Consider the following 24,877-nt stretch of genomic DNA (forward strand, 5'->3'; position numbering starts at 1 on the left):
TGAAGCTAGGCTAGCAGTGGTACGAGAAGAATAAAGAGAAGGTTGCTCTCACCTAAGATAGCAGTGGGTACAAAGGGGTCTGGTGGAAGCAGAGGTCAGCAGGTCAGGGAGAAGGAGGAAAGATAAGAAAACACAGTTACAATGATGAATCATCTCCAGTCTGAGAAAAAGAAAAGAACAACCAGTGGGTGAGTGAGTGAGTGAGTGAGTGGGTGAGTGGGTGGGAGGGAATGGGGGAGAAGCCTGTGGCCAACAAACAGAAAGTCATATTTGGAGATGACACTGATTCACTGACATTAGAAAGTCGCACACTGGTCAGTTGTTGCGGTGGTAAGGTAGTGGGCTTTTAGACAGTGCCCCCTTCATGAACCTTTCACAGATTAAAGCTTAGAAGTACAGGAGAAGCGGAAGTGCAGCTGGGACAGACAGCAGTCGCAGTGTTACCTGGGTAATAGGAGTTGGGCAGGGCCGTGCTCAGTGTGTTTGTCTTCATGGTGAGAGAACACGGAGAGGATCCAGCTACAGGATAACACACACACAGCATATTTTGAAACGGAGGTCGCTAACATGGGTTAAAGTGAACAGAAGCTGGAGGAGGTCAGTTAGTATAATGCCAAGCCACGCGGAACATAATTTTGGAGTATTTCTGTAATTTCTCTTCTTGCTGCACAATATATATGGACCAACAGCAGTCTAGACCAGTAGGTCCAGCTTCCAGCAGCCTATCGGCCATGCTAGCCTGGCCCAGGCCTGGCCCAGGCCTGGTTCTGGCCTGGTTCTGGCCTGCCAACACAGCAGGTGTTTCTGTTAGTGATGCTTAACCCCCTGCACTAAGTCACCGCTCATGACAGCAGATCGGTCAGGGCTGCCTTGAGCTGCCTCACAAACGGCCATCCGAGGACACACCTGAGAGGGTCAGGGGTGAGTCGCCTGCTCTCCCCCTGTAGGTCTGTGTGGGATCTTTTTTTTTTTTAAACCAGTGTAGTTTCTTATATACTGACTATTGTAACCACCTTTGGATCCTTGAAAAGCGCTATATAAATACCATGTATTATTATTATTATTATTATTATTATTATTATTATTAATGCATTTGGGACCCGGAGGGGTGGGCTGAGGTGTGTGTGCGTGTGTGTGTGTGTGTGTGTGTATGTGTGAAAGTGAGACTCAAATGAGCATATGGGTGGGCATGTGGGCGTTCTGGTCCTGGAGGGCTGACGTCCAGCACTGCTCGGGCAGACCCACTTCAGTTAATTGCCAGGTTGATGTCGGAAGCAGGGACATCACCAGAGGCTGCAGGACTGCAGGCCATCTGCGACTGGAGCTGAGCGACCCTGCGTTACGGAGCGAGCCGAGATTAGCGTGCTGAGATTAGCAGGATGAGATTATCTTAGTGTCCTCAGATACTGGTTGGGCAGGACAGCTGGTGTCTCCTTAAGCAGGAAGGAGGGCTCGGTCACAGGGGGTCAAGGACAACAATATAAACACAGGGCTGGAGATCCAAAACAGAAAACAGATTTGGCCAAGATGAGACTTGTTTTTTTTTTCTTTTGGGGGGAGGGTATGCTAAAGTAGTAGCTCCTACATTTTTAATATTGCTTCGCAGGCAAATCCACATTGCTAAATTAACAGTGTTGAAGAAGTGTTTGCTAGGCACATGCGCACGCACATGTGCGCACACACCCACCCATAATTAATTCAGCCCTGAGTAACACGCGCTGCGGTGACACGCCAGGCGGCAGACCTAATGCGGCACAGAGAACACGCTGTCCTCCGGCGCAGGGGCGGCCGGGGTGACTCACAGCGGCCGTTGAGGTTGTGCGTGTCCATGAAGGAGAGCGCCTCGTCGCAGTTGGTGCCTTGCTCCGTGTAGCTCTTGTCCATGGAGTTCACCATTACCGTCATCTCCTGCCTCGTGCTGCTCAGGGTCTCCTTGCGCTTCTTGGCGAGTTTCCTTTGGGAGACAAAGAGACGCGATGGAACAGGTGTCGCACGCTGCTTCACCACGTGGCCTCGCTACGTCTGACCCCTTTTACATACGTAGACTGAACCTAGTTTCGGATACTGGAATAGTTTTAGCTTTTTTTTCACCCCCTTTCCTAAATGTGCTTTGGCATTACTACCCAAAACTAAGATGGCTAAAATAGTTAAAAATGCTTTGTGACCTAAAATAAAAAATGTGACAGTAAAATCAAAATGTAATAACAAGCATCCAAACTATATTAAAGCATAGTTAGTGCTCACAGGTATAGAAGAAAGGGAAAATGAATATTTGAACTCTAATCAAAAATACAAATCGACGTTAGGCTAATCAAAAATAGAAGACATAATGATCCCAGCTTGATTGAGCTGGAGAGGGAACAGTCACAATTAAATTCTGATATAATTATAATCAATGCCCTACCAAGACCCTTCTGGGAAGCCAGCTCTTAGTAATTATAATAACACTCTTTCAGAATCCCTAGTTTTAGCCTGTAGAGTATCTCATAATCATATTGCTGACTTTGAGACGTGGGGAATGAATAGAATAATGAGCGTATCAGGTAAACTAAGCCAAGCAGCCTTCGCTGGGAGGAGGAGGAGGGACTCCTAATCGAATTGTGCTGTGGTGGATCTATATCTATCAGACGCTAATTCATTTGGCCAGCCTTTGTTTTCCAGTGGTTCCAGTACACAAGAAAATGCAAATGAGGTAAAATTACCCGGCCAATCTGAGAGAGCGAGATTAGGGGAGGGGAGGGGCCCCACGCCTGAGGCTACGAGGTCTGGAACACACATCCGTCGGGAGGAGATCGTAACGTGATATGGGGAGCCCTGGGGAGAATCGCGCTAAAACCCACAGTGAGATGCTGGAAGTTTCCACAGACCGCACAGCCCATTAAACGCTGAGACAGCGCTGGGGCAGTGTGCTGTGCATTGCTGGATCAGATACGGCGGATGAACGATGAGGAGCTGCCATTCTGGCTCCGTCTGGTGTACGAAAACAGTTACTCCTCTCACATCTTACTACAGCTGAACTCGGCTGCGTCAGGACGGGCGGAGAAGGAACTGGCGGAAGAGGAGGTGAAAAGGCTGGTGACCCAGACTGGCGGTCTTTGGCCGCGGCTGATGGGGACCTCCTGGGGGGGTCGAGGTGCCCTCCTTCGTTCTTCTTGTTTATTCTGCTTAGCGCTGTATGGAGACACTTAGTGCCCACGGCCCTGCTCTGACAGCGCTGCACGGAACAGCTGCCGCAACGGAGAGTGTGAAGAATGAACACGCACACCACATGCAACACACATACCCCACACAGGCAGCACACTCACGCATGCACGCGCGCACACACACACACACATGCCCACCCCACACCCCATACATGCGCGCGCGCACACACACACACACACACACACCCCGCACGTATGCACCACACACACACACACACACACACACACACACACACACCCCGCACGTATGCACCACATACACACACACACACCCCGCATGCATGCACCGCACACACACAGTGAGCAATGCTCTGTAATTTCACACACAGAGGACAGAAAGTAAGTTCTTCAGTGTAGAAGAGTTCAGAGAGACACTGAGAAGGTGGGGGTGAGGTTACTCATAAGGTGCTGTAACTGATCACTGAATCACTGATTGGTTTGCCCTTGATAAAAACAAAACTCATGTCATCAATCCCCCCCCCACCAAGTCTCTCTGCTCCTCTCTCACTTCGTGTGTGTGTGTGTGTGTGTGTGTGTGTGTGGTAAATGAGATCGAGATGTGGGGGTGTTCAGCAGGGTGCACTGAGATCTGCTGTTGTTTGCTCAGCAGTGGGGGGGGGTGTTCCACGGGGCGGCTGTTCTGTCTGTGGCTCTCTCTCCGGGTGCTGCTCGCAAAATGAATCATTCTCCCATCCTCAGTTCATTTGTACGGAGCTGAGCCTCCAAGTGACACTACACAGCACACTTCATTACCACAGGCCTTGAGTGTAAGCAGTGTGTGTGTGTGTGTTTGAGAGAGAGAGAGAGGGCGAGGGAGTGTTCATATACTGTATATATGGGTTAATGCTTCAGCTCATTAAAAGTACTAAGAAATTGGTGGCCCCATCCCTGGGGTTCAAATCCAGATGCTCCACGTGCTGTCTGCAGAACTGTTTCCTAGGAAGGCAAATTAGTCCTAATTCTCTCCATACATCTCTGCATCTACAGCAATATTTACGCACAGTCCGTTTTAATTGGGCAGGAGCGCATTAATGACCTTAATTTCGGCACAGATAAAAATCTAAGCGTCCTCCGATTGCCTGAATTCCACTGTTGTATGTCAGTGTCTTTACTCAGTCTCAGGATTACAAACACACCAAAAGTTGAGTGGCGGGTCAGAGAGCACTCGGAGCGCCTCGACTCTCTCATACGTTTTAGCCCTCTACGGACAAAAGCCAAGTGCATTGTTCACCAGCACCTCTGCCCCAGTCAGGACGTGGCTCGGTGTCCACCTGACATCACCCCCCGCCCTCGCTACACACGGCCCACGCTCCGGCAGGAAACAAACAGCCTCGTGGGTACTGTAGGCTACAGCGTGTCGATTATATTTGTGGGTACCGAAGGTGTTGGTGTCGTATGCGGGACTGAAAACAAGTCATTACAGCCGCACGGACCTGGGGAACAGTGGGGTGTTGTGGGTAGCGTGCTGGGGGGGGGTGAGCGAGAGGCTTGGAGGAGCCAGACCCGACAGAGAGTAAAACACGGCCTCAAAGGCGGCAGACACTTTGAGTTAGCGGTCAAAGGCTTGTCCACAGAACCAGATTGTAATGACCAGCCAGACTTTTATCAGCATTCCAAACAACGTACGTGCGGAACTGTCCTGTCCGATAGGTTCAGTTGATATCTGTATATCAGGAGATTTCAGATACACAAAATGACTCCATCTTGAACTAGCAGATGTCATGACGAACACACACGCAGGCACACACACACACACACACACACACACACACACGTGTGCGAATTTTGGAGCCAGAGCTGTGATGTGATTTGGATGGAGAACTGGGAGTCAAAACTAGGAGCCAGTTTCTAAAGGGGAAGTGTATGAGAGCGTGAAGGCGTGGTCCCGGTGCAGCGCCCCCGCCAAGAGACAGCCGCAGCTGCACAAAGCCTGAGCCCTGGGGCGGCTCAGAGGGCGGCCAGCCACAAGCTTCACGATATCTTTATTCACCTGAGCGGGGGGGGGGGGGGGTGACAGAGCGAGAGAGAAAGCGAGGGGGAGGGGATGAGAGTGAAGGAATGAGAGTTATCTCTCTTTCATAGTCAATCGCTGGGCTTGTTCCTTCACAGCTGCCTAATTCCATTTACTATGGTAAAGGAAGTTCACACTTGGTTAGGGCTCTCTCTCTCTCTCTCTCTCTCTCTCTCTCTCCCCTTGCTCTCTTTTCTCCTTCTCACTCTCTTCCCTCTCTCATTTCTCCCTCTCTCTATCCTCTAACTGCTCTTTTCCTGTCTCTCGTTGCTTTTTTCTTCCGTTCCACCACTGGCTGCCTCTCGCTTTCTCTCCAGCATCTGTCATTTACCCACCCACTCCTCTCTCTCTCTCTCTCTCTCTCTCTCTCTCTTTCTCTCTCTCTTTCTCTCTCTCTCTTCCCTCGTTCAACCTCTCGTGTCGTCTCCTCTCTTCTGCGCTCTCCCGGGCTGATTTCCGCTACACTTCTGCTAGGTTTCATTACACCCTCCTCTAATGACAGGGTGTGTGTGTGTGTGTGTGTGTGTGTGTGTGTGTGTGTGTGTGTGTGTTTAGGGTCAGAGAGGTCGTTAGTCGGCGCGAGGTGCTGAGAGGCAGGGAGGACGGCCAGGTCACAGACAGCTGCGACCGGAGCGGAGGGGGCGCTCGATATTCCTCCGTCTATCCCTCTTTCCCTCTCCCTCTCTTCTACTAATACGCCCCCCTGTCATCAGTGCGCTCGGGCTGTCAGCGAAACAAATGCGCTTGGCTTGTTCCAATTAGCGCGGCGCGTGTTACGACTCTGTGCCGAGACGTGCGTGCTTAATGATGGCATTCACGCTGAGGCGAGCGTCTGCTAAACACACCACACATCCCTCCGCACACGGCCCCGCGCACACCGAGGTGCGCCGGCATTATTCGAGTGGACAAGACCGGGCTTGGCCAGGCTGGGGTGGCTGATGTGTATCTCTCTATCTTTCCTTTCCTCATGCATTTTCTTTTAGCTTGCTCTCCTCCCTCTGACCCTAGTCTGGCCTTGACTTTGCTGAACAGTATTCTAATTCATGAGTCTTGCTGTCTCCTGATCCCAGACTGTAAGTATTTCACACACTCTCCCCAGTGTTGGCCTCCCTACACACACATACCGCCTGACAGACTTATTGATGAAGCGACAAACTCTCTCGTTGCCACCGGCCTCTAACCCCGCCCCACAGTCTCACGCTGCCACGGGCCTCTAGCTCCGCCCCACGGCAACGGTTGCTAACTGCGCATTACCCAGCAGTCCCTGGCCTTCCCGAGCGCAACGCGCGTCAGTCTCACGCAGCGCCAGCCTGGGCGAGCGAGCCCCGCCACGCCGGGCTCGCTCGCCACCCTGGGAGGAGGGATGCGCGGGGGTCAAAGGGCGAGGTGCCGGTTTGGCCAGCACGCGTGACTCCGTAAAACCTCCAGCTGGCCGCTTTCCACTCGCGCCGAGCGTCGGCGAGCACTCGTGTCGCTCGTCGCGCGGCCCGCGTGGAAAACGACAGACTGCAACCATTCGCCAACCATAAAGTTAGACAATGGGTCAAAAACAAAAGCAGCCTCCTCACACCCGTCCAATCCATTTAGCATGCATGTAACACAGACCATGCAGGGAACTAAACGCAAACAAGAAAGCAATGGAGAAATATCTGATTATTACCCAGTTGATAAAAAAAGAGAACAATCAGAGATGAAGATGAGGATGCCAGGGTCTGGAATGTGATGAAGGGTTCATTCCCGGTTCGGGAACGCCGCTTTTCCCATGCCTGTGATGACTGACAGAGAGGCTTGGGAAGGTGGCTATTTCCCGGGAAAAGGGGAATAACGCCGTGGATTTCATGCCAGTGTTTCACAGCCAGAGCAAAAGGGTTCGCGTCAGCTTCCTCACTGGGACGGACGGAGGCAATGGGAAGGAATTAGTGGGGCACCACCTTCGGAGCAGAGCCATCGATCGTGAGAAGACAGGCATTTCAGTTTTAGGCTCTGGCAAACCAAATGATAAAAAATCATTCAGACAATGTTAGATTTTGAAAATCGCATTAGTAATATTGATTGATTTCTTTCTTTGTGTGAAGCCGCTTTACGACAGTCAAGCTCCTGCCACCTTATCTCCAATGGAGAATTGGAATTGCAAACAAATTCGTACTTTGCTTATTCCGAGGGGCTGTGAGGCCACCCCCACCTTGTCCCTCATAATTTGAGTTTTAAAATGCCTGTCTGGAGAAGGAGCGCTAGCTCTAGTCATGCAGGGGAGAGCTTGCAAGTCCGGCTGGACAGAGCAAATGCACCGACGTTGTACAAAGGTGTTTACTTACAGGTAATAAGTGTAGGAGTGATAGGTTCTTCTGCCCAGTGAGGAAGTGGGAGGGGTTAAGCAGTGGATAGAGATGGAATGAAAGGCAAGAAAAAGTAAAAAATATTAATGTTTGAAAAAGAGATGAACAAAAGCAGACATGGTGGCATATGTGTGTGTGAGAGAGAGAGAGTGAGAGAGAGATAGAGAGAGAGAGAGGGGGGCTTGGTCTGGCGGTTGTGGGAGGTAAGGCGTTTACCGAGAGGGGGGGATTGGTGCTCGCTGAAGCTAGTTAGCGGTTACCATTAACCGGTAACGTGAACACCAGCCCGTGCTACGTAGGCGGGGCGTTTCTACAGGGGGGTGGGGGGTCAGTCGGAGCAGGGCCAGGCTGTGGGATAACCAAGGCGTCTTGACCGTCACGGGACAACAATACAGCGGGATCGAGCAAGCCTTCTGCTAAGCCTCAGTTCCACCCGGGATGCCCGGCTTTTCTAACCAATCAGATGTAACGATGGTAATGGCGTTTTGGGCAAGCTTGCTGTTCATTGGCCAGAACTGCCGGCAGGATGCACGCAGGGCTTTAGTGACAAAGTGACAAACTAACACCGAGTAAGAGAAATGCCACTGGAAACGTGAAATTTCCTTTGGTCACTGAAAAAAGGCGTGGAGAAAACTGTTATTGTTGGGCCATATTTAACGTGCCTTTTATGGGAACAACAGAAGGTGTTTCCACAATAAGCTTTACTTAAGTGTGACCTATATTGCTTCACTTCGCTGCTTATAATAATCAAAAGGACCTTTTGTGTACAGGGTCTCGTCACGTAATCCTGTGCCATTCAATCAGTCCCACTCAGGCGTGGACGGGGAAAACGGAACGTACGCAGGAGGAGTTGGACAGGCTACCTCATGCGACAGGGCTAACGAGGTTACAGAGACAGGTCTTACTGACCGCGTCTTCTCCCTTGAACGGGTAAATCAGTATTTAAGGGATATATTGTATTTCATCAGCAATGCTCCAGTCAAACCCTTTTTCTGAATGGCAGGATCCAAGGAACTGAGAGGTTAGATTTAACACGAGGATTAACATGTCCGGCCACGCTTCCATTTCTAATCTAATCCGGCTAATTGATCCGGCGTATTCAGCCGCGCCGCTTCCTTTGATTAAGGTATTATCGAAGGGGATTCAATTAAAGTGACTGCGCGTGTAGTGATCGCGGCCTGCGCCCCCTCGCTCAGGCTTTACCCAGAGTTCCTGCTTTGGAAACTTCCAACGACTTCCAGTATACTGTTTGCCGTTTCCACGGCACGAATGTGACGAGGTGCGATTTCGGATTGGACCTGCGCGGTGGGAAAAGAGGAGTTTGCTGCGAGGTGCGTGAGAGGTGCCGGCGAGATAAGGGAACGCGGCGGGGTCCCCGCGGGCCGGCTTACTGTAACGGGGCACGGCTGTTTACCCTGCGGCGCTTTCACGCTCAGCTACCTCCCATTGCTGACTGCCTTTACCGAGGACTGCCTGAGAGACGCTCCCTAATCTACAACAAACGCACGGAAGAGCGTGGGGGTGTGTGTGTGTGTGGGGAGGGGGTGAAGCAGGAGTGGAATATTTGCTTAGCCTCACTCAGGGGGCCCCTGGATCCTGATGGAAGGCTGCATCAGGCTGGGCTAATGTAAACTAGCCTGCAGCTAACCTATCACTCCACAGCTTCCTAGCTTTCATTACATGTCTCTCTCATCTCCTTTTTCTCTCTGTTTTGCTCTCTCTCTCTCTCTCTCTCTCTCTCTCTCTCACTCTCTCCTCTCTCTCTCTCTCTCTCTCTCTCTCTCTCACTCTCTCTCTCTCTCGCTGTGTGTATGTGTGCTTTCTCTTAAAACCTCTCTCTCTCTCCCTCTCTCTCTCTCTCTCTCTCTCTCTCTTCTCTCTCTCTCCTCCTCTCTCTCTCTCTCTCTCTCCCTCCCTCTCTCTCTCTCTTTCTCTCTCTCTCTCTCTCTCTCTCTCTCTCTCCCTCCCTCTCTCTCTCTCTCTCTCCCTCTCTCTCTCTCTCTCTCTCTCCCTCCCTCTCTCCCTCCCTCTCTCTCTCTCTCTCTCTCTCACTCTCTCCTCTCTCTCGCTCTGTGTGCTTTCTCTTAAAACCTCTCTCTCTCTCTCCCTCCCTGCATTAAATTACAATGACATCTGTACATATCGCTGCTATAAAACCATTCTAATTAAGACTTGTCCACATTTTTAGATTAATTATTCAACATCAGACCAACATGCAACAGAACAGAGGGGTCAAAAAGAAACTGGGAGAGAAATCTAGTCAACCAGGATTTTACATCCTGAATAAAACACCTGTTCATTGTATATATTTGCATGCTGAATCCATTTTTTTTAGTTTTTTTTTGTTGTTGTTGTTCCAGTGTACTCCTATGACATTATGAACAATATGGAAAAGTGGTGGTTGTTCCTAAATCCATGCTACAGAGGAAGGTGGAAAAGTGGAGCCCCTCTGTGCTGGAGAGGGAAGTTTCCAAGGTCTAATATAGATAGGCCAAAATCATACTTTCTACATTTGGGAAGTACGCTTGTACACATATTAAGTGCAAAATCAGCATTATTTATGAAGAAGCAATGTATGATAATGTAACATTTAAATGTCGCGTCACTTAAAAACCAGTCGTGATAAAAGGGCCTCTAAACAATAAATACAGGAAAAAGTGCAGCACTTCCTTCCCGTGCACGCTAGACCTGCCACTCTGCGCTGTAGGCAACACCTCCCAGTTCCAACCTGGCCTACTCCTTCGTTGTAGGCCCACCCAGAGCACTCCCTTGTTGGGGGGGGTGTTTCTGGCTGGCGCGGGCATATATTACAGAGATGGTGTGTGGTACGACTGTGGCTCGAACCCCACTCTCAGAGGAGGGCTCATCCCTACAGGTCTATGAGCTGGTGAAGCCAAACCTTGTCTTAAATATTAGGATAACTATTTGCTGCGATTATTAGTTCACCTAATACATTTGAAGAGAAGTAATGCAAGGCGTGTGTGTGTGTGTGTGTCTTGGTACTTACCGTTTCTTCATGAGGAGAACCACGCCAAGGAAGATGATGACGAACAGGAGAACGCCAGCGATGACGCCGGCGATCTTCACTGTGTGGTCCGTCTGCTTCTCTGGCTCCACCGCGTTTGGTTTGTGCGTTGCCGCTCCTAAAAAAGGTCAAGGGTCTAAGATGAAATGTCTCACAACTTAGCGGGAATTAGGAAAAAGAAACAGACTGAAAACTGAGGTGGTCTTGTCGGTTTGAGTTTAATTCCATTTGTCAGTGAAAGGTTCTGAGTATGAGAAAAGTACCGAGGACGTAGTCTTTCAGAGCAGACACGTGAACATGCCTACATGGCTTGCTCTAATACAGTGCAGTACTGACATCAGTCTAGTAAAGCGTGGAAGATATTCTAACTTTAACCTTGACTTCCGCAGAGACTTTTGGATTGTTTATTTTGAGGAGCCGTCATGCCGTACAGGCCTGATAATGTGGGAGCTATATGTCCCTCAATGACTGCTGGGGAGAGATATCGCCTCAGGGAAGCAATATACGAAAGGTCCAGCACTGCCGCTCCTCTCCCACAGATACCACAGCTTCCGAAGGGTGTGTGTGTGTGTGTGTGTGTGTGTGTGTTTACACTGTAATGTGAAACTATGTCAGCTTTGCCACCTAAGAATAGAGTGGTTTCCTGTGATATGAGTTTGGGATAACAAATGGGAGAAATAGGAAAAGTATGTGCGTGGTCTCTTACTGAAACTTCTTACACACTCTTCTCCAGCCAGTGAATGGTACTGAGTGTGTGTGTGTGTGTGTGTGTGTGTGTGTGTGTGTGTGTGCGTGCATGCGTGAGTGTGAGTGTGTGTGTGTGTGTGAGTGTGTGTGTGTGTGTGTGTGAGTGTGTGTGTGTGTGTGCGTGCATGCGTGAGTGTGTGTGTCTGTGTGTGAGTGTGTGTGTGTGTGGGTGTGTGTGAGTGTGTGCGTGCGTGCATGCGTGTGTGTGTGCGTGCATGCGTGTGTGTGTGTGTGTGTGTGTGTGTGCGCGAGTGTGTGTGCGTGCATGCGTGTGTGTGTGCACAGAGATGTGTTGTAACAAGCATATCAGATATGAGCAATGTGTTTAGGGATGCATGTGAACTGTCTGTCTGTGAACGTTGGACACTGTCACATGGAGTATCCATGGTAGGGGTCCATGTGTTTGCATGTTTGTAGGGCTATAGCCCCCCCGAGCGCACGCACGCTCGCTCTCCCAGACGGGCTGCGATGGCGGAAGTAATGGCAGCGGATGGCAGGAGACAGTCGTTGCGGGGTGAGCGTCTGACCTGTTAGTTGGCTGTCGCCTGCAGCCGGGACGATACGGATGTAGGGGGTAGTAAGCTGCGTCACGAGGATAGCGGCTGAGAGAGAGAGAGAGAGAGTCAATGAAGAGGGAATAAACAATATAAATGCAGAAAAAAGTTCAGGAAAGAAGAATGAAATACACAAGAAAAAAAGAGAACTAGAGAAAAGAGCCGTGTGAGAGAGAGAAGGGGCTCACAGCACAAGAGTGCGTAAGCAGCTGAAACCCCCACGCTAGTAACACATTAGGAAAGAACAGAATTATTTTCACTGGAATCACAGGCATTAAAAAATTAGTCATAATCAACCAAGTATTATATTAGTGCACATAATAAGCCATAGTGCCAGGGAAACAGCACACTACTAGTGAAACACAGGAAGCTTACCTTTGGTGGCCACGCGCACACAGTCTATTTTGGTCTCCTGCAAAGTAAAACAGAGAGCCGTCAGTCGGCCATCGTCGAATGATTTCCAGTCTGGGACCTGAGTGGTGCTTTGGTTCTCCCCAACCACGATGGCCAAACATAGTGTTAAATGATGTGCTTGAAGTGCCACTGGTACGGGACGCAACAAGCATCGTGGTAGCTGGGAGAAGCTTCCATAGATCTTAGCAACGTTAGCGCTGTACCAGTGTTGTAGCTCTGAGCTATGACCTCTAATCGTTCTGGAGGTAAATGGAAAAATCCTGGAAATGTCATTTTTCATCAGTCAGGCCCCCTTCAAACAATTGTTTACTGACTCTTAAAGAGAGTTTTGTAAAGTTTTTGAGTGTGTTGTGGTTTATTCAACAAGAAGGGATCGGAAGGTGTACCCTTATCCTTGTCTAAGCTCAACCAGACTCGCATGATGGGCTATAATTCATTACAATATAAACATGAACATTTTCTAAGTTATTCAAAGAAATAGCACATTTCGAGTCTTTTAACCTCCCCAGCGCTAACTGAAAAGAAGGACATTAGGCGTGTGGGCTTGATTAATTATCGGTGTTGAATAGGCGGCTGTGCACTGTCTGGCTCAGCAGCCAGTCGGTGTGCATCAGGGCCACGAAAATACAGGTCTTCAGTCAATTAGGAAGTGAACTGCAGCCCTCCCACTGATGCCAAGACAGAGAGGCCTTTTAAAGAAAGTGTGCCATGTCAGAGCTGTCCATCCGAACAGCGGCAGCTCCCATCCTTAAGAGCTCGGGCGAGAGCGGAGGTGAGAAGGAGGGAGAGACAGACGGAGGCAGAGCGGAGGAGGAGGAGGAGGAGGAGGAGAGAGATAAAGAGGGAGCGGAAAACTAAGATGCAGAAATGCATTAAGTGGAACTATGGTTAATGTGGCCAGGGTGGGGGGGTGGGCACTTTTCAGCAGGTGCAGGCTGTACACGGTGGCCATGTCACTCACACATTCGCTCCAAGGGAGAAGCCTGAGCTGTCATGAACAAAGTGCCTTTTGAGCAGCCCCCCCACAGCTCAGAGAAGCACGCTCGGAGTGTGTGAAGCTTTCACTCGACGCCACGCTTCTAGGGCTTTTAAAACAGCCTGCTGTGATCAAGGCGTCCAGCATGGGAGCCTTAACTGGTCATGGTTATTCATGTCCTCTGCTTTTAGTTCTAACAGAGCCAAAGTGGCCAGCAAGTGTGCAGCACACACACACCCCCCCCTCCCACACACACACACAACTAAAGCCTCTAGTGTGTGTGTGCGTGTGTGCGCAGGTGCCTTCAGTTTAAATGTGTCAACCATGGCGAGTACTGCACTTTCTCAGGCAATTGCTGAAACTAGCTGTGGAAACTATGTGACACTCACTGTACTATCAGTGAAAACTAGCACCAGTGTCACAAGCAATCCGCCTACAGAGGAAACTAGCAGGAGTGTTGCAACCAAACCACTAACAGGCGAAACTAGCACCAGTATCGCAACAATCCACTAACGGAGGAAACTAGCACCAGTATCTCAACCAATCCTATAACAGAGGAAACTAGCACCAGTATCTCAACCAATCCTATAACAGAGAAAACTAGCACCAGTATCTCAACCAATCCACTAATAGAGGAAACTAGCACCAGTATCTCAACCAATCCTATAACAGAGGAAACTAGCACTAGTATCTCAACCAATCCTATAACAGAGGAAACTAGCACCAGTATCTCAACCAATCCACTAATAGAGGAAACTAGCACCAGTATCTCAACCAATCCTATAACAGAGGAAACTAGCACCAGTATCTCAACCAATCCTATAACAGAGGAAACTAGCACAAGTATCTCAACCAATCCTATAACAGAAGAAACTAGCACCAGAATCTCAACCAATCCTATAACAGAGGAAACTAGCACCAGTATCTCAACCAATCCACTAATAGAGGAAACTAGCACCAGTATCTCAAACAATCCTATAACAGAAGAAACTAGCACCAGTATCTCAACCAATCCTATAACAGAGGAAACTAGCACCAGTATCTCAACCAATCCTATAACAGAGGAAACTAGCACCAGTATCTCAAACAATCCTATAACAGAAGAAACTAGCACCAGTATCTCAACCAATCCACTAACAGAGGAAACTAGCACCAGTATCTCAACCAATCCTATAACAGAGGAAACTAGCACCAGAATCTCAACCAATCCCATAACAGAAGAAACTAGCACCAGTATCTCAACCAATCCTATAACAGAGGAAACTAGCACCAGTATCTCAACCAATCCTATAACAGAAGAAACTAGCACCAGAATCTCAACCAATCCAGTAATAGACGAAACTAGCAGGAGTGTTGCAACCGATCTGTTGCCGGTGAAAACTAGCCCCAGTGTTGCACACACCCCATTAGCAGAGCTGACTGCCTGGTAGTAGATGCTGTAGCTTTTGTGTGGCAGTAGCGGGGCGTTCCAGAAGCCGCTGTAGGTTCTGTTGTCCCCCACGGTGAAAGGCTGGGGGGAGGGTATGTTCCCGGAGGGGAACTCTGCCGTGAAGTAGTACTTGGAGTTGAGCGAGGTGGCATTGTGGTAGTGGAGCGGGACAGGGTAACAGCGAAGGATCTCCGCCTCTCCTCCACGTGCCCTCCTGGGTCTCTCCTCCTCCACCACCACCTGATACACACTGAGTGTGAACAAGAGAGACAGAGAGAGAGAGAGACAGAGAGAGAGAGAGAGAGAGAGATAATCAATACTACCCAGAGCCACTACAAAGTGTGACATGGGTCCACAATGAATGAAAAGCTAAGTAAATTAATATGTGCACAACAAGAGAAGTTATTTTCTCTTTGAAGGGATGAAGGCCATTTCAATTTTCGCCTCTGCTCCCCCTCTCGCCCAGACAATGCCTGGCGCAATCTACAGGCTCATTCAACCAGGCCACGCCAGCCACGTGTGGCTCCGCTCTCCGAGTGTGCCTCCACTCATGCTTCTTTTTCATCTTCACCCACTACACGCTTGCAGACATCTCAGGTGTGTTCCATCATAGCTGCTGCCGTCAGCGGGGACCCTCATATCACGTCCAGTATTCTAAAGCGCTGGCTTCAGAATGGTGTTCCCTGAAGAAAATACGCACATATAGACTAGCGCTGGGTTAGACCTCGGCGTTGCAGGTTAGACCTCGCCTATCTCTGCCAGATGGTGAAGATCATCTGCTGTGTTGTGGCATCTGCTGACTGTTGCAAGGGTCTTTGATCTTGGAAGTTTAAAAAAAAAAGGCTGCAACTTCTGCATGCCGACAAAAGCTCAAGAAAGCCCAAGTTACAACTGCACTTGTGGTATTATACTGATTGTCCATTTCATTTAGACTGAATTCTAAAGCGCTTTCATTATTAAACACAACACAATAAACCAGGGTCTGACTTATGTAGTACACCCTGGAATCAATACCGCTGTGAGCTTGTTAACATCTGGACGACAAAGTATTGACTCTGGTAGCTAATAGAGCCCATTAACTACTGGTGTTGTAGTACTAAGTACAAGGCATAGTGTGTCTTGGAGATGCGTTATGAACCGATTACTCAGATCACGTTTGCCGGTGCTCAGGGGAAGCATATGGGCAGATTAACGCTAGTGTAAACACTAGTGTAAAGACTAGTGTAAAGGCTAGTGTAAACGCTAGTGTAAATGCTAGTGTAAACAGCCTATTCAGCTCCATCACGGGCATAACCCAAAATTCTGCACTTAATGCCGGACACGGTTTAAAAGCGCCTCTAATCACTGGCTATGAGCATTCATGCTAGCTTATGGTAGCTAGTATGGTAGTTAGTGCATGTCAGCTGCCCACATGTGATTGGATCACTTGAGACGTATACACGCAGTCTTCGAGCTGAAGTAATCCAGAGTTGATTTTGCTGAGCTTTCTGCCCTCGGCCCCTTGCACAGAGACAGAGGGCTCGGAGCGGCTAGCGGCTAGAGGAACGAAGGTTGACAGATGCCGATCTGCCCTTTGGGCTGGCTAATCTGCATTAAGTCTGGGTTTGGGCTTGCTAGCAAAAGGTTATCTGTAGCTGTAAAGAGCAAGGCTCCTAAATACACTGTAGTTAATGAAATTACCGCGTTCCACATTTATGCGGGTCTGGGCACGCCTGCTGCCCTTTTCCCTGTTTTCTCATTAAATCAAAATCTGACTCAGCTGAAAAGCCTTTTTTGCCAGAGGTTTCTTTATGTTACAGCATGTTACCAGCCTTCCAACAGTCCAAGCACCACCACAGGGTGACTGGAATAAACTATGGTAACTCGGCGCACTTGTATGCACTCATAAATGGCCGACACCGTTACCATGCTTCTCCCAGTGTTGAATCACGTTTATGAACCTGGGATCAGTCCTGCGACTGTGCTCTTGCGCTGCCTGTTTGGAGACAGAACTGCTGAAATATTCAGTCTGCCGAGACTCCGGGTTTGCGAAAAGGAAATTAATTAGCACCTGGTCTTGCTGTAAGGTTAGAGGTCAGGGGTGAAGGGAGCACAAGGACTGCAGGCTTACTGATTACAGATGAATGAGAGGCGAAACAAGAGGGAGCAGTGGGTGGAGGGGGAGTAGGGAGAGAGACATTATCAGATGTCCTTTCTGTAGCTCTGAACAAGCGGTTTTAATGAGGTAGCAGAGATCATCGGAAACCATGTTACTGATCGCCATCGCCCTGTTCTATTCAGTAAACTTTTTTTTTAAACATGGACATTTCCACTGACACCTCCTCCTGCACGGTTAAGACCAGCTGGAGTACTGACTACCATAGCACACTGCTATAGCGATCAATACATCAAGCCCTGTTTTGAAAGACGACATGGTTTTATTCTGTTGGATGCTCCTACTCTAGTCCCCATACAAACTGAGACCACGGCCCTGTTCTCTCTGTAAGTCCCACAATGCCCTGACCTCTCAGAGCCAATGGGACCTTCAGGATGCCATGGACAGACAGCGTTTGTGATTTTGTGATGTACGGGGCATTGTTTTGAGTTTTTTGAGTTTTGGGGTCAAATAACTCAAGTGTTCTATGCAATAATGTAAGTATTTTCAAAAAACAAAACAAAACAAAAAAAACATGTTTGCATGACATAAAATATCCATTTCAGAAGCCAAGGGGCTTTGAATACTGTTGACAAAAGAGGAATATGTGCACACAGACATGGGACCATTTCTGATCTCCGTGTGTTTTCCCCTGGCTTCACAATGGACATCCCCACAAAGTCTGTGTAAAACACTTTGGAATTATCCTGGACCCATATCCACCTCGCAGTTTAGCAACATCCCCCTACCCTCATGGTTACTGTGGAAACGCCTCCAATGCACACCTCAGTATTTAATGTTCTTCAGAATAGATATTTTTAAGAACTGAGAAGTCTCAGTCGACATCTCGACTTATGATGTGATCGTGAAGGCGTGTGCCATTACAATGGTATGCACAGAATGAACCCCCTCCCCCCCCGTGAAGCTCTCAGGCAAAACGCACACTGCCAACGGCCATGAAGATCCAAGGATCTAAGATGGCTGCCACATACTCTGCTCTCTCTGTCACTTGTTTCTTTATTTATGCAGAAGAAGAGGCCGCATTCCTTCATCAGTTATCGTCGTATAATCCAGTCCCAGACCGACGCGCCGCGTTGCCCAAGTAACAGAAAACTGTGAAAGCGTTGATGCTACTTAGAATTATTCAATAAAATGGGCTTTCTTTTTGTGGACACGGTGCGAGCGTAGAAATAAAACGAGGGCATGGCACCACAGTATCCGATCAGATTAGGCTCGTTCGAGATGAGCAGCACCGCACCTTTAGTGGTAAATGAGAGTAGCTGCAGTTGGGGGAGGAGCCAGATGACGGAGATTCTAGCCGACGTGGATCGAGTCTGACCAAAACCTGAGAAGCACGCACCAATAGCGAGCCAGGTGGCGACCGGTCCGTGCAGCGCTGCACGGACCCGAACAAGCCTGATAGCTTCTCCCATTCCCTTGAATCGCTGCGCATTAGCTGGTTTCAGCATGGCAGTTCATGTGCGAAAATGACTGCACAAACAAAAGTTCACGCATTAGAAACTTTCAGCAAATAACTTTCCAGGGAGTGGAAACAAAGTAAAAGCCTTTTTCCCCCATTTCCTCAAGCTTATGTTTATTTAATTTAGGACATACATTATACATTATGTCCGACATCGTAACTAACTGTAAGAAAAACACTACGCTATCAGATATACAGCCAAGCATAGTCTATGTTTCATAATCTGTCAAAAACCAGAGGTTAAACTTACTATTACCAAGGAAATTTTTATTAATGCCTAAATGGGAAGCTGTGGGAATTAACGGGCGTTTGCTGGGCTGAGTAGCCTTTCTTCCCATGCTGAGCTCACGTGAGGAGACGGCACCATAGCTCCAGAACCCCCAGCTCTCCCTCGCTCCATACGTCACTCTAACCCTCACTGCCTGCCAAAACAGCCTAAAACAGAGGCCGAAAACAGAACCGGGACCACACGAATAAACCGAAATCAACGCGCATCTAATACTCAGACCCACGTGCACTGTGATGACATGGAAAATAATCACGGCGATGTATTCGGGCTGAATTCATTAAGCTTGACGCGTCATCTTAGTTGACATCAGCTAATCCTCATAGGAAGCCGAAAGCGCTTTCAGGGACCATGAAGCTTCTCATAGGGATGGAGGCAGGACAGAATCCCCATGCGGGGGTGGGGGGTCCACAGAGGGGAATAAAAACAACAGCCGGAGCAGGCAAATGAATGGAAAGAAAAAGATGGCATGAGCGAATCGGAAGGGACCCCCTCAGTGCCGGAGACCCCTCGGCGACGCTCGCACCTGCGAAGTGGGCAGCACCTGTGGCGCGCTCAGGCGCTCGCCGTGAGCAGCTCTGACACCAATTAGGCCCTCTCCACTCGGCGGAGCGCCATGGCCGCCAATTACAGGGGATGTAGTGGACATGGGCTGGAGAGTGACCTGAGAGAGCGATTTACTGTGTGTCAGAGTGGGAGCGCAGAGACGTTGAGAGACGTGGAGAGAGAGAGAGAGAGAGAGAGAGAGAGAGAGAGACGGAGAGAGTAGGAAGAGAAGCATCTAAATCACCCTCGTTCTCCTGTGTTAACGCTAATCGTTTGGCCTAACTGCACACCTGGCTGATCAGACGGGCAGGCAGTGCTACCGCAGCCTCTATGTCTGCCTGATTTAAGGGGTTTCCTGAGAACCACAGAGCCCTGGTGCTTCATTCTGCCCTGACTATCTCTCCACACCCACTGCTGTATGGCGCCCTGGGGAGTTTTTAACATGCTGCCATTTTGAGAGTAGCAGTGCACCACACCGCTATCCCTCACTCCACATGTCACCCCAACCATCTGTCTGTCACAGGCGCATTTTAAAAACAATATGGAAGACGAACAACGCGAGCAGCGATCATCATCTCCGGAACCGTGATCCGAAATCTCTCAGAACAGAGGAACGGCACCAGCGCAAGGCACACACTGGTTCTTTACTGTGATTCAGTAGTCCCAGGATCAAAGTTAGCAGAAAACGTATTATTGTGCTGTAGTACCGGGTCTGTAGAGAGAAGAGAAACTGCATAAACAGATCCAACATGAGAGTTGTGGCCTGCTGCTTCATAGCTACAGACGCTCAATTACCCTTCAAGATTGTGTGCGCATGCGTGTAAGTTATCAGCTTGGAGCGTCTTGACTCTGTTGCCCTGGGCTGACGTGTAGCGATCGGCGAAGGTGTAAAACCGAGAGGAGCGTTTGACTGGCGCGAACGATAAGGCAGAGCGTACCGAATCGGTCTTCACCCACGGCAGGCACGGCAGCGTGATTTTAGCGGAGGCGAGACGGCGCCAAACATTATACTAACACAACATGACCGATAGACACATCAGTAATCCTCTTAAAAATCCCGGGACAACACGCGCCGTCTTCTCCCTCTGGTCACAAGTGTTCCGCCGACCGCACGTGTGCGTGCGTGCGTGCGTGCGTGAGAGAGTCCGCTCATGAGTGTCTGCGCGCGCGTTTGCACGAACAGGGATTAGCTGTCACAGCCAACTAGAGCCACGGGAACTGTGTGTGCGGGAACGCGTGTTAACGTTTACTGATTACTAATTACTAATTACAAGACTGTGCCAAACTGCACTGACTCGTTCTCAGACGGATCCTGGTGGAGGGGAAAAAAAAACAAACAAAAAAAAACCTCCGTGTTTCACTGATCTGAAACATTCCCAAATTGCCCTCGTTAACCTTCCGTGTTGAGTTCTGTTCATTCTGAGTTTTATCTGCCCTCTCCGGCTGTTGCGCTGTTCCGCCCGCGTCTGACTTGGCTGGGAGACGCTGTTGGACGTGGGTGTTCATCACTCCATCGTCTTAAAGACCTCCGTTGCTGAGTATCAAAATGCAACCATAAACGCCATTATGGCTCTTTGATGGCGCTCTAATTCAACGCTCCTATATCATAATCCTAATACGAATGTTTTAGCTGCCTTGGCCTTAAATCACTTCCTAGGCACAGATTACACGCGAGTCCATCTGAAGTTGTACCGCTGTTATTCTGACAGGGTGATATTTTCAGCTGCAAGTTTTTCAGTATGGCCACAAGCTAAGTCTCAGTGAACCTGATGGAAGAGCAGGAGCTGCCAGCAGGAAACTTCTTCAAACGGAAATAGACAGAGCCACCTTCAAAGGCACACCACTGCTGCCCTTGTATCTTATTCTTTCTCTCTCTCTCTCTCTCTCTCTCTCTCTGTCTCTCTCTCTCTCTCTGTCTCTCTCTCTGTCTCTCTCTCTCTCTCTCTCTCTCTGTCTCTCTCTCTCTCTCTCTGTCTCTTGCCTACACAGTGTGCCTAGTATGTCTCTCTGTACTCCGACCTGTCAAAAAAGATACTGAAACACGCACAGACATACAAATATCTACCCAAACTGACACTGAAACTGATTCATATAAACACAAAAACGTCCACATGCACGCAGACACATTATAGAAACACAATTATGCACTGGGTGATTAAATACAACGCGCACACAAGCACACAGGCGTGCGTGTGCACACACGCACACGCAGACACACAGGCTTATCCACTGAATTCTGAACCACTTTGGCCCTTTGGTATCACTTTTAACTACTCTTGGCACATTTAACACTCTTATTAAAGCAAATATAAAAGTTGCATATCAAAACAGTCGACTTCTCCGCATACAAACCCAATCCATTGATGTTTCTGCCTCATCGCGCTTAATCTAATTAAAACAACAATATTCCTATTAGAGCTTACATTAGAACGCGGGCGATTTTGCCCTTGGCAATGCAAAGGAACACAAACCAAAGTCAGGATCTTAAAAGATTAATCAGAGCCTCGTCTTTGTGCGTGTGGGTGTGTGACTCCGTTTGAGTAAACCAAAGGAACCCACAAGATAATTAATGAAAGACTCCCTCTATGTTCCCTCTGTAATTCTAATCAGCCTTTTCCTAATTACTCTACTGAGAGAATAGCACTATTGCAAGTGGAGAGGTTCTTAATATACCACCTGATTTACAGCAATAACACACACACACACACACACACACACACACACAAATAATAGCAGAAAGAGATTAAATGATGGATTGGTATAAAGAGATTTTTGGATTTTTGTTTTTCTTTTCTTCGTTTTTGCTCGTTATCGGGCCTCTGCAAGTTAATACTGTACATTGCAAAAGTGATTTTTTCCCTTCAGATTAATACTGGGATTGGGATTAAATTCCAAAATGTTCAATGAAGGTTAAACCATTCAAATGTTCACATGTAATCCCACAAAACCAAACCGCGCGAGCCTTCCGATTACTGTTTCCAGACACAAAAGTGAATTCTTTTGTTTCTCCTTGCTATGCTGTTGATTTAGTGCTTGTTATTCTTAGCCACAGGGAGCACTAGCGGTACCAATAAAAAAAAATGCACACCTTCTCCCACACTCATTAACTCTGACACGGTGGTCAATGAGAAGTAATGGGAGGTGATGTAAAGGCAGAAATGGTTTGTTCTGCACCTGTTTGTGTAACTGGAGGCACCAGGGCAGAGTGGTGAGAGTCAGAGGCCGTAGTCAGGCAGGGGATCCCTGACACACTCAGGTGAGCCTACCAGCGAGGGCCTGGGCCCTCAATAATACTGCTTTTAGTGCTGAGATCAATTGTGTCCTGTTTATTAATGAGGATGAGGAGAGAGAGGCGTGTGTGTGTGTGTGCGTGTGTGTGTGTGTGTGTGCGTGTGTGTGTGTGCGTGTGTGCGCGTGTGTGTGTGTGTGTGTGTGTGTTGGGTCAGCCAGTGGCAGGTAGAGTGAGCAGATGAAAGCAGTTCAGAGGAAGACTTTTCCTGAATCTCATTCTCTCTCTCTGTCTGTCTCTCTCTCTCTTTCTCTTCTCTCTCTCTCTCTTCTCTCTCTCTCTCTCTGTCTCTCTGTCTCTCTCTCTCTTTCTCTTCTCTCTCTCTCTCTTCTCTCTCTCTCTCTCACACACACACACACACACACACACACTTTGTTCTCTGCTTCAAAGGCCAAAGCTTACTCAGAGGGAACAAATCCACAAACAATAAAGGGAAGAAAACATGAAAAAAAAAAACGGTTTTAAAAATGAAAAAGCAGGGCAAGTGTTTAGCTGGCAGCTAACTGGAGTCATTATAGCAGAGACGGCAAGTCACGGCCACTGGATACCACTACTCTACATACGCTACCCTTTACACGACTCAAGCAGTGGAGCGTGTGTTGATGTGCATGTGCCTGTGTATGCAGTGTGTGTGTGTGTACAAGTGTGTGTGCATGTGTGCTCATGTGTATGTTTGTCTCTGTGTGTGTGTGTGTGTGTGTGTGTGTGTGTGTGTGTGTGTGTGTGTGGGTGGTATCCTACCTTACTGGTGCACCCCTGCTTTGGGCCGGTTTGAGAACGACCGTGACTGTGGTGTCAGTCTGGTTCAGAGATGTCTCCTGATCATAGATTGGCATAGAAGGAGCTACAAACACACATACACACACACGCACATCAAAAAAAAAGAGGGCGTGTGAGCTTACACAGCAGTTCCCCTCTCCTCTACGTAAACAAGATGCTCCACAGCTGCGACTTTGACTCTTTCACCGACCTCTTTTACTTATTAACATGCAAGCTGAACTGGCGCAAAGCAGAGAGAGAGAGAGAGAGCGAGACCAAGAGACAGACAGGAGAGCGAGAGACAGACAGAAGAGCGAGAGACAGACAGGAGAGTGAGAGACAGACAGGAGAGTGAGAGACAGACAGAAGAGCGAGAGACAGACAGAAGAGCGAGAGACAGACAGGAGAGCGAGAGACAGACAGGAGAGTGAGAGACAGACAGGAGAGCGAGAGACAGACAAGAGCGAGAGACAGACAGGAGAGTGAGAGACAGACAGGAGAGTGAGAGACAGACAGAAGAGCAAGAGACAGACAGGAGAGTGAGAGACAGACAGGAGAGTGAGAGAGACAGAAGAGCGAGAGACAGACAGAAGAGCGAGAGACAGACAGGAGAGCGAGAGACAGACAGGAGAGCGAGAGACAGACAGGAGAGCGAGAGACAGACAGAAGAGCGAGAGACAGAAAGGAGAGCGAGAGACAGACAGAAGAGTGAGAGACAGACAGGAGAGCGAGAGACAGACAAGAGCGAGAGACAGACAGGAGAGTGAGAGACAGACAGGAGAGTGAGAGACAGACAGAAGAGCGAGAGACAGACAGGAGAGTGAGAGACAGACAGAAGAGCGAGAGACAGACAGGAGAGTGAGAGACAGACAGGAGAGCGAGAGACAGACAGAAGAGCGAGAGACAGACAGGAGAGCGAGAGACAGACAGAAGAGCAAGAGACAGACAGGAGAGTGAGAGACAGACAGGAGAGCGAGAGACAGACAAGAGCGAGAGACAGACAGGAGAGTGAGAGACAGACAGGAGAGTGAGAGACAGACAGAAGAGCGAGAGACAGACAGGAGAGTGAGAGACAGACAGAAGAGCGAGAGACAGACAGGAGAGCGAGAGACAGACAGGAGAGCGAGAGACAGACAGAAGAGCGAGAGACAGACAGGAGAGCGAGAGACAGACAGGAGAGTGACACTCCCTGTTCAGACCTGAGATCTTGGTGGTGTCCTGTGTGATGGCGGGCGTGCCGTAGCCCTTGGCAGTGCTGGCACGAAGGGCGAAGGAGTAGGTGGAGCCTGGGTAGAGGCCCAAGAAGGCGTGGCTCGTCTCGTTGCCCTGTTTGATCACCTGACCGCTCTGGTTCGAGAGGTCCAGCGCTGGGTCGAACGAGCTCACTGCTTTGTAGGAGATCTGCGGACACGGAGAAGGTGTCTCACTCACCCGGTTCGCACAAAGTCATCTTAGACGGCGTTTTTGTTTGCTTTTTTTTTTTTTTTTTTTACTGTTATTGAATCAAATTCATTTCATTTTGATTTAAAGTTATAAATCGATTTCTGGTGTGTTTTAGCATTGAATTGAATTTCTTTTATAATAATAATTTGTCTCTGATAATAATCAAGCATTGTCCTGTTAAGTAGAAACAAGAAATAAATGGGTCACTCTTTCAACTGCCCTCATCTGAAGTGCACACTAGACGT

At 48.8% G+C, this 24,877-nt stretch overlaps 1 protein-coding gene across 6 annotated transcripts in view; it reads right to left on the bottom strand.

The window, feature by feature from the left end:
• The window catches only part of LOC113588428 (receptor-type tyrosine-protein phosphatase mu), a 164,263-nt gene that overhangs the window by 39,853 nt on the left and 99,533 nt on the right, over positions 1–24,877 (bottom strand). For 3 of the 6 annotated variants that reach the window (XM_081722646.1, XM_081722650.1, XM_081722647.1), the window contains exons 10-19: positions 24,389–24,590; positions 23,172–23,274; positions 14,669–14,945; positions 12,252–12,288; positions 11,850–11,924; positions 10,558–10,693; positions 7,530–7,559; positions 1,803–1,954; positions 445–519; positions 53–79 (exon numbers count right to left, since the gene is read on the bottom strand). In XM_081722646.1, coding sequence (XP_081578772.1) covers positions 53–79; positions 445–519; positions 1,803–1,954; positions 7,530–7,559; positions 10,558–10,693; positions 11,850–11,924; positions 12,252–12,288; positions 14,669–14,945; positions 23,172–23,274; positions 24,389–24,590 — 1,114 coding nt within the window. The remainder of the gene's footprint in view (positions 1–52; positions 80–444; positions 520–1,802; positions 1,955–7,529; positions 7,560–10,557; positions 10,694–11,849; positions 11,925–12,251; positions 12,289–14,668; positions 14,946–23,171; positions 23,275–24,388; positions 24,591–24,877) is intronic. The other 3 variants (XM_081722649.1, XM_081722648.1, XM_081722651.1) reach the window with 3 other exon arrangements.

Source organism: Electrophorus electricus, chromosome 11 (genome assembly GCF_041902795.1).
Source record: "Electrophorus electricus isolate QZ-2024a chromosome 11, ASM4190279v1, whole genome shotgun sequence".
NCBI lineage: Eukaryota > Metazoa > Chordata > Actinopteri > Gymnotiformes > Gymnotidae > Electrophorus > Electrophorus electricus.